The following is a 19,656-nucleotide window of genomic DNA, read 5'->3' as shown; positions in this document are numbered from 1 at the left end:
TGGGGGGAGGTGGGATTGGGAGAGGGGGAGCGGGCTATGGACATTGGGGAGGGGAGGCGAACCATAAGAGACTATGGACTCTGAAAAACAACCTGAGGGTTTTGAAGGGTCAGGGGTGGGAGGTTGGGGGAACAGGTGGTGGGTAATGGGGAGGGCACGTTTTGCATGGAGCACTGGGTGTTGTGCAAAAAGAATGAATACTGTTACGCTGAAAAAATAAATAAAATGGAAAAAAAAAAAAAGGTCTGCCTTCGGCTCAGATCATGATCCCAGGGTCCTGGGATTGAGTCCCGCATCGGGCTCCTTGCTCAGCGGGAAGCCTGATTCTCCCTGTGCCTCTCGTCCAGCTTATGCACTCTCTCTGTCTTTCTCACTGACAAATAAATAAATAAATAAAGTCTTAAAAAGAAAAAAAAAAGGAATATTTCAAGGATTTTTAGAACAAACATCTCGAAATCAGGGAATTTTCCATTTTCATTGCCAGTGGCTTCGGGGCAACAGGAGGAAACTGTGTAAGATAAACTGGGGAGTGTACACGAACAGCTACACTGATGACTTTAACCATCAGATAAACATAAACTGATAACAGGTTTCCTAAGAAAAAGTTATCATGGACTACACTCTTTCCACTGTAATATTTGTGAAACACCTGATGATTTCCCCAGGGAATGGTCCTTCTATTCCTAACTTCTCTGTGAAGCCACTTTATATAGCCAACCCTCAGTTTCTTCACCTAAAAATGAGAACAATAGAATCGCCTTCTTTTAAAGGTTAAGGTGAATCCCAAATTAGATAATGCGCTCTAAATTTCCTCACGGTTTTTAAAAGTGGTATTACACTGAGTCTTTATCATTATTTCTAGAAGACACTCTGCCAAATATCTAGGTATTTTTAAACAACAACAAAATATTTCAAAGATTCTGTGTTTGGTGTTCATATGGAGAGAGACAGAATGTTACCATATTTCAACTTGCTGTTTTCACCTAAAGAGTGATGCAGATTCACCCAACATAATCATGCTCAGGTACCTTTTACTTTATTTCGGGTCAAATATAGAAAGCTCAGATTCTAAATCTGTCATTTTTAAAAAAGATTTTATTTATTTATTTGACAGACAGAGATCACAAGTAGGCAGAGAGGCAGGCAGAGAGAGAGGAAGGGAAGCAGGCTACCCGCTGAGCAGAGAGCCCAACGTGGAGCTCGATCCCAGGACCCTGAGATCATGACCCGAGTCGAAGGCAGAGGCTTTAACCCACTGAGCCACCCATGCGCCCCAATCTGTCGGTTTTTATGAGGTTCCATTTTCCGAGCATGTATTTTGTTTTGTCATTTGTTCCATTATAATATTGAAAAAATAGAGACCTAAAGCGACAATCTCATGTGTAACATTCTGCAGCCAAAGGACCAAAAGAACAACAACAAAATAATTCTTTAGTGTACATCTCAGATAAAATTTGATTCATGATTAATTCCTCAATATTTACATAATATTTTTGGAGAAATTCTAATTTTCTGAATCATCAAAATAATCATTCCTAACTGAAAATTCTAAATATGGTATGATAGCAAAAATATGGGGAAAAAACTGAATGCAGTCTTGCACACTGTGAAGGGATTAAATATAAAATTTTTATTATTTCTTTTAATTTCAATAAGGTTTTCGTGGTTGCTTCTTTTAGGCACGTGAGATGTTAAACATTATAATAAAGACTGTTCTTTGGACACATTGGTGTGACCTCACTGTTTACAGTGAAAAGTGGCAAGCTCTGTAATGAAAGTAATGCTCACACTGCAGTGAGTAAGCCCAAATGTGCCTGGGGAAGAGTGAGGGAGGTCAGAGATGACACCAAGAGGATGTAGCATCTGTTTGGGGACAGGAAAAATGAGCAGGAGTTTTCCAAGTAGAAGAGGTAAGGACAGCATCCCCAGCAGGGAAAAAAAAAAAAAGAAAAAAAAGGCGTGTCAAAAATCTTGAGAGTTTAAGCTTATTTAGGTTAGCATAAAAATTAAAGGACTATACGAGTGTAGGGAGAGCTCAGGTCTGACAGATGAGCATTCTATCATTTCTTTCCCATCTTTCCCTTCCATCTCAGCTCTTAACTTTCTGCCTTCATTCACTCCTTATTGAGTATTTCTTATGTGCAAGGCATGATGTTAGGTGCCAAGACAGGTATGGCCTTGGGCTCATGTCATATAGATAAAGTCTATAGGTGAAGAAAGACAATGAAAACAAGTCTTTTCAAAGCTTACAGTGATGAAGACAAAATGGGATAGATATATAAAATATTACAAATTATTCATATCAAAAGCAGGAGAAAATATGAAAAGTCTGAGTTAGGAATATGTTCTCTGTGCTTAAAGACCTTAACAAAGGATGGTGTAGTTGAAGTTCAAAATTTGACAGGGGAAGGACATCAGGGGATACAACAGAAAGGGCATTAGAAACTGAGTGGAGGAATTTTTTCACCTGTAGGAAATGGGAAACCATTTGAAGAAATATAGCAGGAAAGTCATATGATTTAAACCATAGCTGAATTTCATAGATCTTTCTGTGATGTAGAAACATGCTCTACATATTTGTTCTACATACAGGAGCCAATGTGGTTAATATATATATATATATATATATATATATATATATATATATATATATAGTGTGTGCGTGTGTGTGTGTGTGTGTGTGTGTGTGTGTGTGTATACACATATACCACATTGGTAACTGCATTGTGATATATATATATACACATATATATCACAATGCAGTTACCAATGTGGTAACCACTTACTACATGTAGCTGTTTAGCCCTTGAAGTCTAGCTAGTAGAACAGAGCAACTGAAATTTGTATTTTGTTTAATTTAAATGAATTTTATCTCCATTCAAAGAGCCACATGTGACTAGTGTCTAATCTAGTGGACAGCACAGCTCTAAGTGGGTTCGAGATTAGTTTGGCACCTGTGTGGATATCAAGGGGCTGGAGGCGGGCAGATGGGACCTCTGTGAGTGCTCACATTAGAGATGATGGTGTTGGAGTCTAGAAAGTAAAGTAAACAAGACATAGTGATTCTTTGGATGTGGGAAGGAGGAATATCGAAGAAATGCCCTTACAAACGGCTCCCAGCCTCTTCCTCTTCCCAGGGGAAATCGAAGAGTGAAGAACATCCTTTAACATATAGACTATTGTCTAGATGATATTCAAAGCTGATGAAGCTACATTAAGAATAAAATAGACATAGTGTGAAGTTAAAAAGAAAGAAGTCTGGACCATAGGAACACGCCCAGGGTTAAGATTTAGTAACATATTTAATATATTTATCATGGCCTTCCTAATTTTCAGCTTCTCTGCTAAACCCCATATGTTAACTTCTTTTTTTTTTTAATTATTTATTTATTTTTTATTTTTTTATAAATATATAATGTATTTTTATCCCCAGGGGTACAGGTCTGTGAATCGCCAGGTTTACACACTTCACAGCACTCACCATAGCACATACCCTCCCCAATGTCCATAACCCCACCACCCTCTCCCAACCCCCCCTGCCCCCAGCAACCCTCAGTTTGTTTTGTGAGATTAAGAGTCACTTATGGTTTGTTTCCCTCCCAATCCCATTTTGTTTCATTTATTCTTCTCCTATCGCCCCATATATTAACTTCTTATTTAATCCTCCATATATATGACTTGAGGAACCCATATAAATTGTCCTGACTCTCAATGTCTATGGTTGCAAAATGCAGATAATACATATTTTTTCCCCAGCCATAAAGTTAGTGAGATATTAAGTATCATATCCTGACCATAGTACCTGACACTGAATGTCACATAGCTATGAGGATAGTGGTAATTGACCATATAGTTTCCAATTTTGGTCAAAATCATTTACTATAAAAAATGAAAGAATTGTTTATGGAAAACATGCACACCCAAGAAATACTAAGAGTAGTGCATAACTAGACCAAAACAGGTATTTTTTTCATGTCATAAATTTACCTATGCATTGAAAATTTCATTGGACATTTAGTAAATTTAGGCTCATTCAGTACATGCTAAGGACTTACACTAAGCCCTAGCAATTAAGGGCTGGAAATGCATTTATACTGAAATACCTTGTTTACGTATCTGATTTATAATACTACTAATATAAGCACACCATTCCAGTGGTCAAGCAGATGCAATTCTCTCTAGCGGGACAAAAATATTTCTCGTCAAAAAAAACTCATCCCTAAACACAATGCCTGCCTACACGGTCTAACATAGTCTTATACATGTAAGCAAGTGCAAAGTCCAATATCATGTACCTGATGTTTAATAAAGGTGATCCAGACAGGCTTCCTCTTTCTCCAGTGAGCAGATCTCCCATACTTCACCACCCTCTGGATCCTGTTCCCTTTCCATACCTGTTATCTCCAATTTCACACCCTTGGCTTTGGAAGGACATTTAGGTCTTCTGCTGTTTTCTGCAGTATTAAATGTATTTCCCATAGCTGTGACCCATCTTAAGGACTTTCATGAATCTTATTTACTGTGGAGCCACACACCTCAGCAGACCATCCCCAAACTTGACTGGCATCCCGAGTCACATTTGGAAGGCACTTCAACTTGAACGGTTTCACTCCCCAGCAAACTGGCTCCAGACACATAGCATAAAGCTAATAAACTTGATAGATGGATGGAGATGGCATTTCTCCATTTTTAACATCTTCTCTTCTCAAATATGCAATATTATGTTTTCCTCTGTAACACGAAGTCAAATCTGATTGTCCTTTATCAAAAGCAAGGTTGTATAATACCTTGTGTCAAATCAGAGTGTAGAAATATAAGGAGAAATAAAGGCTCAGTTGAAATGACTCCCATAAATATTTGAACATCAGATAAGGATGTCAATCTCCCTTTGTGGGGATGCAAAATAGAGGATTTATTTTGCCTTATGAGTATAACAGTGTTAGATAACACTGCTCAGCCTACACAAGCATCTTTGTTTCTTTTGTAATATAAACATTACTATCAAATTTTATTCCCTAGAGGAGACAAAGACTTCACCAATCAGAAAACAAACACAATAACAAACAAAAAACCACAGAAACTTTTAAAGGTGAAATCAGAATTTTCCTTTAATTTTATGTTATTTTTATGACTATAGATCACTTGTTTTAAAATATTTTATAACAAAGCCTCCGCCTTCGGCTCAGGTCATGGTCTCAGGATCCTGGGATCGAGCCCTGCATTGGGCTCTCTGCTCAGCAGGGAGCCTGCTTCCTCCTCTCTCTCTCTCTGCCTGCCTCTCTGCCTACTTGTGATCTCTCTCTCTGTCAAATAAATAAATAAATCTTAAAAAAAAATACTAAATAGGCATGAATGAAAATCCAGACATTATTTCCAGTATCACTCGTTGAATATCGCGTCTCACAACGGGGAATACATGTCAGAGTGTGTGGAACCTACTACGTACAGCAGGCCTCCTCCAAGTGAATTTCTACTTCGTGCCATTTTATATTTTTAGATACAGAAATACTGCTACTCGGAGAATTTACCAAGACCCTGAAATGCAGTGACCAGGGTTTGGCTAAGGCAGTCACCAGACTGTATTCTAAAAACCCTGTATTGTAGTCATTAATGAGGTCTGCAGAATGGAGGGGAAAAATGGCATTTTATAATAAGCTCATGCAAGAAACAAGTAAATTCCTCATTTCAAGCAGGTAAAGCATCACAGCATTTTTCAGGATGCCCTTTCACAGCCTGTAGGGTAGTTATGAGGATGGGCCCCAAAGCTACACGAAACAAAACCAGACTTTTCTGGCAGACTCAATATAAGTATATTCTGCCGTGGGTCCCATGAGGACCAATGTCCCAGCGGCTCTCGGGAAAGCTTGGGAGAGCCACTTCCCATCACATACAGCTGGAGCGTCATCCAGAGAATTTCTTTGACTGCTACAGATTTTAAAAATGCTTATTATTTTTTTTAATCTTTAGGGAGTTTCTGAGACCACATAAGATCCCGGAATGATATGGGAGCTAACTATTCAAATGACGGATGAAAATCCAGACCCTGATCCGTCTAGGGTAGCGGTTGGCAAACGTTTTGGTCAAGTAAATATTTTAGGCTCGGCAGGCAGTACACCCCCTGTCACTGCTACTCAACTCTGCAGTTGTAGGGCATAAAAAGAATGGGGATGGTTGTGTTCCAATAAAACTTCATTTAAAGAAAGGTGGTAGGCCAGGTTTGGCACACAGGCTATATAATTTAATGGCCCCTGGCCCAAGGTAATAGAGTCAAAGTATTCGCCGAAGCCATGAGTCTCCCTTAAGTGGGTCTTACAGAAAGGAAAAAAAAAAAAAAAAAAGGAGGGGAAGGGAGAGGGAGACTCATACAGTAACAAAAGAAATGCATATCCTGTTCAACATAGAGGAATAAGGCTTGCGATACTTGCTGTGCTCAACACCTTATCGTCTAGAGCACCCACCAGCACGGAGTGTGAGTGTCCTCCCTTACACTCCAGACGCTCTGCAAAACCACAAAGTTCCAAGATGGATTGAGCCACTTACGTTTTCTCTTTCTTATAAAGTGCAATGCACTTTAGCAAATTAACATTCCTGTGAAGTCCTAGTGCAAAGAAACTGGAGTTCGAATTGATCTGGCCACAATGTCTTTAATCCCAATCGTGTCCCTGCAAACACAGGGAGATGCTGCTCTTGGAGAAAGGCAGTGTGTATCTGTTTTTCAAAGTTAACAGGCATAAATGCACTTTTAGGTTATAAAAAATATTTTTGCTAAACATTGGTTTGCAGCCTCTATATGGAAAATTTATAGGAAGATGCAATTTTGAGCCAACTGCAAGTGAAGATGAGGTTTAGAGCCACTTATAATGAAATAAACCCCTTAGTTATGAATCAGTTATTATATTTCACTGAACTCCAACTGTTTCTTTCTTACTGCTTAATTTCATTCTAGCTTTTGTTATTATGCCTAAAGAAACCATTTTAACATTTTCTCGCATGCACTTTCAGTATCAAAAATTCCATCTACAAGTTTTCAGCTTTTTGCCTCTAATTGCTCCACTGGTTGCTCTAACTGCTTTAATAAATAATATTATCTGGTTCTGCTAGTCCCAGAATTCTAAGGTCCCTGCATCACATATTATTTATTATTCCTCTAAGGAGAAAAAGAAGCCCTTTCCTACCCAAAGCATTTCTTTAGAAAAACAGAGAAAGAAAGGATGAGAGAAAAAAATTATATACACACAGTCCCTTCTCCAAATTAATATTTGGTCACTGCGCTGTGGGATATTTACACCTTAGCACCACTGGGTATCTATGGTTGCTTCTATTCAAATTCATTATGAAACTAGGAAACTTATTCCTCCGTTTGACCCTCAAGTTCCATAATCTATCTTTATATATCATTTTTAGAGAGCACGTATCTAATTAGATAAATGGGAAGGGCTTGGGTTTTCCATGGCTATGCAGCCATCCTCCCTATTGTAGAATAAGGTCCATGAGGCCAGAGGCTTTGTCTGTACAGAAATTCCCTAGAAAAACCCGAGTTATGCTGACACTAGTTGTGCAACAAAATAAATAAATCCTTTAACACACACGCACACATGAAAAAACAATGAATAAATAGCTATCTGACTGAATGTATGATTTCACTGATGGTTGAATTAGCAAGTACCGTGAGTTTTTTGGAACAATGACTTGAAGATTTGGTGCCTCTGAACTGGGAGACAATCAAACTTGTATCTGGCTAAAAGTATGCAGAAAACTAAGTGACCAAGTTTTAATGATTTTTTAAAAGGACTCAGTCCTTGCACCAGATCTTTGCACTCTGGTGGTGAGAATGCAAAGAAGCGCAGCCCCTGTGGAAAACAGTATGGGAGTTCCTACAAAATTATTTAAAATTGAATCACCATATGACCCAGCAATCTTCCTTCTGGGTATTTATCCAAAACAATCGAAACCAGGATTTGAAGATAGATTAGCACTCCTATGGTCACTGTAACACTCTTTACGTCAGCCAAGATGTGGGAACAATATAAATGACCATCGACAGATGAATCAATAAGGAAAATATGGTCTATAGATAGAATGAAATACTATTCAGCCTTCAAAAGAAGGAATTTCTATGCTGCACCACAACAGATATGAACCTGGAGAGCATCATGGTAAGTGAAATAAGCCAGTCACAGAAGGACAAGTACCACATGATTCTACATACAGGAGATAATCTAAAATAGTCAAATTCATAAAAGCACAGAACAGTGGTTGCCTGGGGCTGGGGGAAGGGGGAAATGGGGAGTTGCTAATCACTGGGTGTAAAGTTTCAGTTACACAGACAGATTAAGTTCTAGAAAGGTGCTGTACAACACTGTGCCTAGAGTTAACGACGGATATTAGAGTAGGCACCTAAAAATCTGTTAAAGGGTAGAGCTCATGTAAAGCGTTCTTAACACCAAAAAATAATGTGAATAATAAATAAAATTAAATTAAAACAGACAAAAACTAAGTCCTAACCAAATGCAGGAGTTACAAGACTGAGGAGTCCATCAATACACAGTCTACATTATTGCGAGGTTCTCAACAGTGTGGAATATTCCCACTTTTGCATCACTGGACATCAGGAATGTAAGGAGAGTGTTTTCAGGAAAAGAGCTCATTAACAGCAAGCCAGGTAACTGCAGTGAATTGTAAGAATGCCCGAGTTCAAATAGGAAGAACAAAATGCAATCTCTTATGTTGAGTGGGCACTTACATTCGGGAGAGGAATTAGGACAACAGAGCCTTGTAGCTACCACGGTCATGTGTCAGTCTACTCTGCCTGCTGAATGGCCATCCCCCCCACTTTTATTTTAAGCAGCTCATGCTCTGAAAGAAATAGGGAGCAACTACCTAAAAACAACCATCACATATCATCTCAACACCATGGTAACACCAAATACACACTTGAAATAAATGTATTAAAAGGGGAAAAAAATGAGCCACAGCAGGTTAACAGGAAGGCACTGGATGATATTTTAACACTCAGGTTATGCTGAGAATTTTTACCTTACCTATAAACAGTTAACTGCATATAAGAGCATTTCAAAGTGTCTGTCACAAAGGATGGGCTCAGTAAACATGAATCGTCATCATCCCACCCCTCATGCAAAATGCCAGAACAAGCAAAGCATGCATAGATACGGTAACAATGGTAAGAAGAAAGGGGCCCTGCACCCCCTACTCTATGACCACACGCAGGGAACTCAACCTTTTAGAGCCTCAGCTCTTTCTCCAGGAAACTAAAATCATACAGACTACTTCACTGCAACCTTTATGAGAAATAAGTGAAATGATACATAATAGGAACTTAGCACAATGTCTGATCTGATTTATGTTATTGTTAGATTCTTTCTTCTTTTACCTCCTTAATCACAATTGGGCTTACAGCTAATAGTAACAAAACCCATACAAAGGGGTTGGACTGTGGAGCAAGGAGCATTCCCAGCCATGCTCTGGTGAATTCCACAGACCTGGGATATTTTCTTCCCTTGTTGGTATGCATCCCAAATGGAATGAGGCCATTTAGAGAATGAGTAGTTTATGATTTCAATTAAAACTGGTCCTGCTGGGGTGCCTGGGTGGCTCAGTGGGTTAAAGCCTCTGCCTTTGGCTCAGGTCATGATCCCAGGGTCCTGGGATCCAGCCCCGCATTGGGCTCTCTGCTCAGCAGGGAGCCTGCTTCCCCCTCTCTGTCTGCCTCTCTGCCTACTTGTGAGCTGTCAAATAAATAAATGAATAAAATCTTAAAAAAAAAACAACAAACCCAAAACCTGGTCCTGCTAAGCTGTTCCAACAAGCAGAGACATAGCTGAAGTCCCTGAGAACACGGGGAAAGAAAGTGTGGCAGAGGGACAGCAGATTAAGAAATTGTGCTGTCAGAAAAATCTAGGTACGCACCACAGTTCCACTCTTGATTATTTGTGTGCTACCCAGCAACTTAGGTTTTTTTATCCATAGTTTCCTCATCTGTTAATTTCCGGAAATGAGTACGTTATCCTATAGGAGAGGAGTTAGGGAACGAAATGAGTACATTCAGCACACTTGCTGCATACTGACCACGCACTAGGAACAATATTCACAACAGCAGCAGGGGCCGGTTACACTAACTGAGGTTAATTAAACTGTTTAGCCAGTAACTGTTATAGGAAAAACAGACAATGCTACACGGTCAGCAACCTTCAGGAGAAGAATCTCTATTAAAATAAGCACTGGATTTTTCATTTGCATTTATGATATATATCGATGACGGTTTTATTAAATGGCAATGCTAATAGCTACTACATTTTTTAATTTGATAACTTAATTTAATTATTTCAGTAGACCTGTGAGGGGCATGATATTATCCCAAAATACAGAAGAAGAGACCGAGTCTCAGAGAAGTCCAGAGACCGGCTACTGGAGGAAGTAGAGATGATAGGATTCAAATTTTAGTCTGCATAAGTTCAAAGCATAACATCTTTTAAATACTTTACCCCACATTATTCAATGTTACTGAGATAAATATGGCATTGAAAAGAAGTAGAAAATTTTTTTTAAAGATTTTATTTATTTGACAGAGATCACAAGTAGGCAGAGAGGCAGGCAGAGAGAGGGAAGCAGACTCCCCGCTGAGCAGAGAGCCTGATGCGGGGCTCGATCCCAGGACTCCGGGATCATGACCTGAGCTGAAGGTAGAGGCTTAACCCACTGAGCCACCCAGGGACCCCAAAAAGTAGCAAATGTTCGATTAATGTTCCTGGAAGGGAGAAGGTGAGACTCCCTATGCCATTGTGTATTTTCTCCTGAAAGGAAATATACACAAAGACAAACATACAGATGGAGGTGTATAGGTAAAGTTATAGATTTAAGTACAAGAATTTTAAAATACGTGCTATTTCCAGCTCAATGATATGCTCTCAAAAGCTGAGCCTTATGGGAAGTTGATCAGCCAATAAAGGACTGCATATTTTAACACAGCAAATGCCACAATAAATGTCTATTTCTTGCTGGATGGCAAAGTGAACATGCCCCTAAAAGATGGGTGCATTCTTGTCAGCATAAGACATACAACAGTTCTAAAGAGAAAATAACGCACAGCTATTTGTTATTCGGTAATTCCCAGAATATCAGTGTCCTCTAGTTCTGTTTAAAAAGGTTAAATGGCTCTAAATCTGTCTGCTAGACTCATAAGGAACCGTGCATTGCTCTGGCTAGTCAGGAAATTTAATTTTCTACTCAAATTAACCAATTGTGCAAAGAAAGACGAAAGCTGCTCTCTATAACCCAATGAAGTGGGGTTGTGGGAGGGGTCGGGGGGTGGGCAACAAATGCAGAAAAGCAAAACAGGTGCTGAAACATGCAGTTCATGATTCCTACATTGTCATCCCATGCAGCCAATCCCCCTGCATTCAGACCTCTGTGGGACTTGCCTTCTGAGTGGCATGCACATCAGAACCCTATAGTGAAATGCTTTGAAACAGTATTCACCTCTTCTTTGGGGGGGACCACAGATGTCAAGGAACGAGTGCTTGCTTGGAATCTATCAGAGGCACAGACACGTCCGTGTCATCAGATGCTATTTTATCTATCCATCTCTCCTGGTAACACAGTCTTAAATCCCCTCTAGGTTTGCCTGAAAACAAAACATTCCTAAGCTGGGCAGTAGTTCCTAAGCAGCTTCAAGCTTCCTCTACACCTGCCTTTCAAAGCAGCGGTAAGACTTTGGGGCACCTGGGTGCCTCTGTCAGGTGAGTGTCCGACTCTTGATTTTGGCTCAGGTCATGATCTCAGGGTCTTGAGATGGAGCCCTGTGTCTGGCTCCCAGCTGGGCATGGAGCATACTTGAGATTCTCTCTCTCCCTCTGCCCCTCCCCACCTCCCTCTCTAAAAAAATAAACTAATTTCAAAGCAGTAGTAATAACAAAAATAACAACAGTAATAATAACAATAATTAACGACAATGACAATCATCACTGGATTCCCTGGGTACTGGAAACAGTATCAGTAAATCTCTATGTTTGCCTCAGTAAATGGATAGATAACAAAACGTGCAGAAGTATGTCAGCAACCAAAAACCTGGATTTTTAACCAGTTCTGTAAGTCGAGGTTGCCGTCACTAGGGTATGACAAGTTCCTGATCTCTAGCTGATTTAGACCATGTCTCTGCATTGGAAGTCTGTTTCCAGGGCCACTATGGATACCATGTTTAGAGTATATGTAAGATTGCCCCAATATCTGAAGCCCCCCCCCAAGGGCCCTTAGCTTGGCATATTCCTGAGCCCTTCTTGTGTTCCTTGCTGAAAAGAGTAAAACTCTTGTCAAATCCACTGTTAAAACTGGCCCTGTCATTCAGCTGAACCCATCTTACTCACTGCCTTCGTTCTGTCTCATGCTTGGAGATGCGAGGAAAGTGGCAACTGTTCCTGTCTGTGTTCTTTCAGAGAAAAACGCAGTAACATAAAACAGGACAGATTCATTATTCAACAGATATCATTGCCCGTATTTATAGATCAGCATTTCAATCTAGAGCCATTTCATAACCTCAACATGTAGTCAGAAAATGGATGACTGTGTCCATCTAGTTGTCTGGATACTTACTGACCTTGTCTTCAACACTTGGCTCTTTAAGAGACAGAGTTCTCTTGGGCAAATATGGGCATTCTGTGTGGCTAAGGCTTGCTGAACCTCTTTAGAACTGAGAATGGACAACTGACCATTTTTCAAAACCCCTAAGTGGGATTTTTATCTTCTTAGAGATTGGGCTCCGTTGAGGGAAACTTTTTTTTTTTTAGATTTTATTTTTTTATTTGGCAGACAGAGATCACAAGTAGACAGAGACGCAGGCAGAGAGAGAGAGAGGTGTGGGGGGAAGGAGGCTCCCTGCCAAGCAGAGAGCCCAATGTGGCGCTCGATCCCAGGACCCTGAGATCATGACCTGAGCTGAAGGCAGAGGCTTAACCCACTAAGCTACCCAGGCGCCCCGAGGGAAACTTTTTTTTTTTTGGTATCCTTTTGGGATATACTCTACATTATCCTGGGGTTTGAAGTGGCTTGTATTAAAACCAGCTTTTCTGGATCTGAAAAGAACCTTTTTTTGCCCTAACTAAAATTACCGGGGGCACTGCCTGTTCTGTGGGTTTCGCTTCCTGTCTCATAGTTTCAGCACCCTTATGAGTAACGGGAACTTCGTACATAAAAAGGAAGTGAATAAACAGAACTTCCAGAAAGTTCACATGGCCCGAGTTTCCTTGATTAGAGTATTTGGACGTATATCCCTTCAATACACTGAGATGAACTGACAACTAATTCACAAATGAAAAATGGATAATTCTTCAAAACTGTATTCCTCCCCCTCTCTCTCTGTCTTTCTCTTTCCCTCCTGACAAGCATTTCTAAGACAATATTTGAAATCCACACTCAAACACATCATTAGCCAACACTTCACCCTTGGAGACCAGTGCACAGGTTATAGATTTTCGTGTTCTTTCAGAAGAAAGCTATTTAGCTTGAGCACCTGTACGGTCATTTGGATGACTGGCACAAGAGAAAAGATGTACATAGTTCAAAGGAAGGAAAAAAAAAAAAAAACAGAGCTCAGCCTCACTTCTAAAAAAGGTAGAAAAACTTTAATAAAGGATTATTTCATCTTGGGAAAAAATTCTGAGCAAGGAAAGTATAAACAAAAGGATTTTTTTTTTAATGGCAGAGAAAGATTTTGTCCAAAAGGAACCAATCCAGATATGCTGACCTATCAGAAATGTCCACGAAGTGATAAGAAAATAATTTCAAAGTCAAACTCCAAACACAGAAATAAGACAGGGGCCTCTTAATGCACTGAGACAGTCATCTCATGCCCCTCAACTTCTTATATATAATTCACTTAACTGTCAAAAAAGAAAGAAGACAAACCAGCAATGCTTTGCCCAATGCTAGGAAAAAAAATCCAAATACACAATCAAGCAGAGAAAATATAAAAGATTCACTCAGATGCACTGCAGGACGTATGCAATTTTGCATTTTCGGTGAGTTCTCCGAAAGCTGCAATAACTCTGTCCACCTTGATATTCCTGGCTCTGGGTACTATAGGTAGCTTCGGGCGGGCATGTGTGAACAGGCGTCCCGATGCATACATGCATGCACATGCGCACACACACATTGTGTTCACCAGAATTCCTCAGTCATGTGAGCATTCTACCAAAGGCAACCACACAGATTGTACACATAACTGCACTGAGTACTGATGCGCTTGGCATTTAATGCAGCCTGTATGCCTTTTAGAAAAGAAATACCTGATAGGACTGGCGGTGATATCGGGGTCACGAGCAGTCACTTGCCCGATCACGGAGTTCAGAGCAGCATTTTCATGAACTTCAAGGAGGTACGTAGGCGAAGAGAAGACAGGAGGCTCGTCGGCATCCTCAACAACGATTTTGACTGTTGCCGTGTCTTTAAAGGGCCCCCTGCCGCTGAAACGTGGGTCAGTATGGACATTGGCTGCCTCTACCTTCAGAGTATAGGATTTTTTGGTCTCAAAGTCCAGAGGCTGTTAAGAAATGACAAAGATGAATGTTCCTCACTAATGACCACAGCAGCAAGAACAAATGAGTCTAATGCTGATGGATGATAGTTATGTGCATTTAAGCCCATTTGTGAGCCTTAATGGGATCACTCTCCATTCCCTCAGACTCAACCTGTAAATTTTACAGGCATTTATTGATATCTGTTTATTATACAAGCTCAGTGGATCTAATCTCCTATTGTTTTGTTTTGTTTTGCTCATTTCACTTGGAATTCACAAAATATTCACAGTCATGAATTGTGCCATCAAAATTTCACTTCAGAGTCGTAATAAAATTTTACTAGTGGTGGTATGACCTGCATACCAATCAGCCAGTTAATCGGGCCTCTGCTGGTAGGAGATAAGGCGGCATCGAACACAATCTCTATCTGGGAAGAATATTTTATCGTTTCTGCAACAGTGTGTGAAATGTAAAGAACTAGAAATAATCATTGTTTAGTCCAAGGAGACATTATAAAGCATAATTTAGCACTAATCCCAACAAAGAGTGTTTTCTTATTTCACTTCCAAAAGCACCGCTGCTCTACTGATCATGGGGCTGAGCTGAGGTGGATTAGTTTTTAGGGTATTCTTAGAAGGTCTCTATTATAAGTTCTGGGCTATGAAGTAGGTGGGCATATAAGGCAATATGTATGCAGATGCATGTTTATCTGTGTTTATATTTACAGGAAGGAAGGGTGAAAGCTGTATATATAGATAACTAGGTCTGGCCGTTTGGAATTACCTCATTGCACCATTACTGACAATATTTCTGATATATTAATACGTCATTCCTTAAGAGCCCCTGAGCCTTCAGCTAATGATCTAGGTAAAGAGAGGTAGGGAGAAGAAAGCAGGTCCCCTGAACACTCAGAAGCCCATCTGTATCAGAATCCTTACAGTGCAATTCTTGGCAACTCATAATATGTCAGCTTTCAAGAATAAACGTCTGTCAAGGTTCAGAGAGACTATTCAGGAGTGCGCTGCAAATCTTCATAAGGAACAGAACTTTAAATTTGCAATGCAGATTTAAAAAAAAAAATAAGCTGCAAGACAAGCTGGCATTAGTGGACTCTTCCAGAACCCCTGTACAAGCTTAAATATGTATACTTTTCTCAAAATTCGGGGTTGATTTTTCTACTTGAATTCAGTTCTAATGGGACTTGGCTTTTGGGGGAAATGTTTTCTAGTAAACAAGGCAGATATTCACTTCCCTGTCTATTCTGAAATTACCAGGCACATGCACCTATGAATAGAGGATTCAACATCAGCATTTTCTTAATTTGCCAATCACCCCTGCTGTAACAATTTTGTAATTTCGAATTCTTCACAAACACTGTTAAGTATAGCAGATTACATTCTGTTTATGTCTTAGCTCCACATAATAACAATGTATACAAACACATCCTGGTGTCCTTGGGATTTTATCAGACAAAAAAGAAGATCCATGAATTGCAGAAATATGACTCCCTACACATTGTTCTCTACAGTAAAATACACGGTTTTCTTGGTGTCAAAATGCGTAGTATATAGCTCCGTGTTTATGAATAACAGTGAATAAAACTACAACACACGGCTAATTGCTTCAGTTTATAAAAGCACCTTATGGTAGCAAAGGATGGCAGTTAATAATAACAATAAAAATGACATTAGGAATCATTAGCCAAGGAAAATGTGGCTCTGGGTTATTCAATAATTGACTCAAGTATAATTATACTGTACTCTATTTTAAACATGAGTTTTTTAAATACTTTGTAACTCTTAACCTAAACTCAAGCCAGGTAGAAAGCTAGTATTGCTCCGCCCAGAGTTAAAATAAATGCAGCCATTTTTTTCCCTCAAAATTAATTTAAACAATTGACTTTGTATACAAAAGCATATCCAGAAAACTCCAGGTTCCCATTGTCACCATGTCTCCAAGGGGGGAGTCTAAGGACATGAGCATTGGAAGCAGATTCCTATGTCACATGACAGAGAGAATTAGACAGTAAGCTTGGAATCACATGAATGTAATGCTGAGCAAAATGGACAAAGAACTGTTGGCTCCCAACAGTGTGCTCGGCCATCTATCTTCTTATTCATGAGCCAACATATTTAACTGAAATTAATTTGTGCTATTTCGTGAAAAAGACATGAAGAACAATATTGAAAAAAAAAATACTCATGATAAGGACAAAAGGGTATTTTCCTTGCAAATGCCAATGCCCACAAAACAATGGAATGCATTCTACAATTTTTTATGAATGCAAATGTCATGATGATAGATAAATATGGAAAATACTGTACAAAATTTTTCACATTTATCACAAAAGAAATGGCTGCTGGCAAAAGTAGATGCAAATCACGGTACATGATCTGTACTATTCATGGAGATAGTTCCTTCTCCAACGGTGGTCCCACTCGCAGGAGCAAAGCAAAGATGAGCTTCCTTTACCATAATGCTTGGACTTTTGATGCATGGTGTTGAATACCCAAAGCGGGAAGGGTTGGCGCCACCTTTCTAGTGCTGGAGCTGGCTAGAATGACTAAGGTGGACTGCTTTGTCTGTCTTTGAGTTTTCCTGAAAGCAGAGCCTGCAATAAACACTCAGGAATCTGCAATATATTTTTTGGAAATATTCCATGAAATAGAAGTGCAGAAATGGGGAGAGCTCTACAGAGAAGGATTAAAAGCCACTGAACTTGCCACCTCTGTGGCCAACTGAATCTTCTTCCTACTGGGAATCCTCTTAAGAACCATAGAAAATATGCCTCAGAATAGTGTCTCCAAAGAATAAGAACTGCTGGGCACCTGGGTGGCTCAGTTGGTAAAGCGTCTGCCTTCACCTCAGGTCATGATCTCAGAGTCCTGGGATCGAGCCCCATATCAGGCTCTCTACTCAGTGGGGAGTCTGCTTCTCCCTTTCCCTCTGCCCCTCCCCACTGCTTGTGCTCTCCGTCTCTCTTGCTCACTCACTTTCTCTCTCAAATAAATAAATAAAATCTTTAAAAAAAAAAAAAGAATGAGAAGTGCCTACCAATCTACGTCCTTCATTGCTTGAGGTTTACCTTCTGAGTGTTGACTTCCCCTTTGTGACTGGAATGCTCTAGAAAGGAACTGAGCAAATTCCTTCAGCTTAGGGAAGAACACTGGGGCATCGATGAGAGAGATATGATGGGGGATACACGAAGCTACCTACACCATGGTGACTGGTTGGCATGGCTTTAGCTGAAATAGGAAGTGAGGCCAAGGGTATGAGGTACAAAAAGGGCTCTACCTTTTCACAGCTAAAGAGGTCCACCCAACTCCTATGAACTTCAAAACTCAAGTTTCAAAGAGGTATCTGGAAGATGAACAAACCCTTAGCTTACCTTTCTTAGTCTTATAATGCCATCCTGGGCCTGGGCATCAGAAGTGATTTCAAAGAGTGCTGTTCCGTCTCCATCAATGATGTCATAGGACGACTGGGCATTTTCACCAATATCCTGATCATTGGCCTTCACCCTCCCTATGGCAGTGCCAAGAACCACATCTTCTGGTACTGAGAAGTGATACAGACCTTAGAAAAAGGAGAGAAACACTGAGCATGGCACTAATTACGTTCATTTAGTAACCCATTTAGCAAATATTTATTGGGTACTTTTTTTGTTCTGAGCACACCTATAGAAATTAGGAACACAGTGATGGAAGACAAACGTATCCCTTTTCCTGCAAAATGCACAATCCTTTACATGAGTCAGAGACAAAGAGATCCCAGAAGAAGTGATTTCTTTTCGAGACTCTTCTTAGATATGAAACTTACTCAACCATATGTTTACCAAATGTATATTTAGAGCAGAGTTATATCAGGATATTAGTGAGTCTACGTCAATGTTCTTTCCAATTTGCTGTATAATCACACTGGCTGCCCGTGGGGATACTCATTGTTGCCCAACATAAAATATGAAGCTAATTTCAGCACAGAAAGATGCAATGTGTAACACACTGAAAGTCACTTTTGAAGTTACCTTTATATTTACAGACTTGTAGACCATTTTTGATAAAATCCAATTACTAAACTTCTGCTGTGCCCTGCAGCAAGCTGTTCAGACACATAAAACAGCCCTCCTGTTACTAAAGTTCTCATTGCTCTGAAGACCAGAAATCCTTACCTCCAAAACTCTCTAGGCAAAATACAATTACAGTGTACGTTTATTCTCCCATAGGGCCAGTAAAATGTGTCTAATTAGTGGTATTTGTCCCATTTTTACTCAAATCGCTTTAGTTGGTGTATTGGTGTCACTCATTTCATTGGCAGAGGGAAGCAACCATAACCCCTGGTCATTATCACTTTCATACACACCTGCCCTACATCTAACTGCCAACTCCCGCATTTCTTTGCCTGAGGCTTTTCTCTGGCCTTCAGAACCCATTTTACCCACTGCCTGTCAGGCCAGAACTACCAGAAAATTAATGCCCTCACGGAAGCGGCCCTCAAAGACTTGCACCACTTATGATATAAAATCCCAGGCTCCTCCCCTCTCTGGTAGGGTAACATCAAGCTATTTCTTCTTCTTTGTTTATTTACAGTGTTTCAGAGCTTCCTGGATAAAGCTCCAGACCCGCACAATCATAGCTGGCTTGATAATGTACTTATTGGCTCTCTATCCTCTCTCACACATCCTCACTCTCCTACTGGCGATTCCTGGGATCATCTCCAAGATAAACTACTTAATAATCAAATTCTTGTCTCGGTGCCTATTTCTGGGGAACCAAAAGTCAAGACAACCAGGAAGTTTTAGTCCCACTGCAACCAAAACAAGGGTTTTGAAAAAGATAAATATTCGATGAGCTATAAACCAAAAGGAAAAATTAAATCTGAAGAACATTACCTAATTCTAGTCAGAACTCAATCACTGAGTCCCTTGGACAAACAAAGGCTCATTTTACCCGATCTAACCAGATTATTTCAGATGATGGGTAAGGTTCTCCTCAGCAGTAACACACTTTTATTTAATGATGAAATAAAAATGTCTCTTAGAATCATGAAATTATGGGCCTGGGGAACAAAAATGTTTTCCAAATAGTTTCACCATAAGGTCTCACTGAAAATCTACATGTCAAATACTGAG

At 39.9% G+C, this 19,656-nt stretch overlaps 1 protein-coding gene across 3 annotated transcripts in view; it reads right to left on the bottom strand.

Annotated features, from left to right (window-relative positions):
- The window catches only part of CDH8 (cadherin 8), a 383,236-nt gene that overhangs the window by 151,515 nt on the left and 212,065 nt on the right, over positions 1–19,656 (bottom strand). For all 3 annotated transcript variants that reach the window (XM_045989291.1, XM_045989294.1, XM_045989292.1), the window contains 2 exons: positions 17,917–18,104; positions 14,298–14,551 (listed from right to left, as the gene is read on the bottom strand). In XM_045989291.1, coding sequence (XP_045845247.1) covers positions 14,298–14,551; positions 17,917–18,104 — 442 coding nt within the window. The remainder of the gene's footprint in view (positions 1–14,297; positions 14,552–17,916; positions 18,105–19,656) is intronic.

Source organism: Meles meles, chromosome 19 (genome assembly GCF_922984935.1).
Source record: "Meles meles chromosome 19, mMelMel3.1 paternal haplotype, whole genome shotgun sequence".
NCBI lineage: Eukaryota > Metazoa > Chordata > Mammalia > Carnivora > Mustelidae > Meles > Meles meles.
This window is presented reverse-complemented; position numbering and strand designations above follow the sequence as displayed.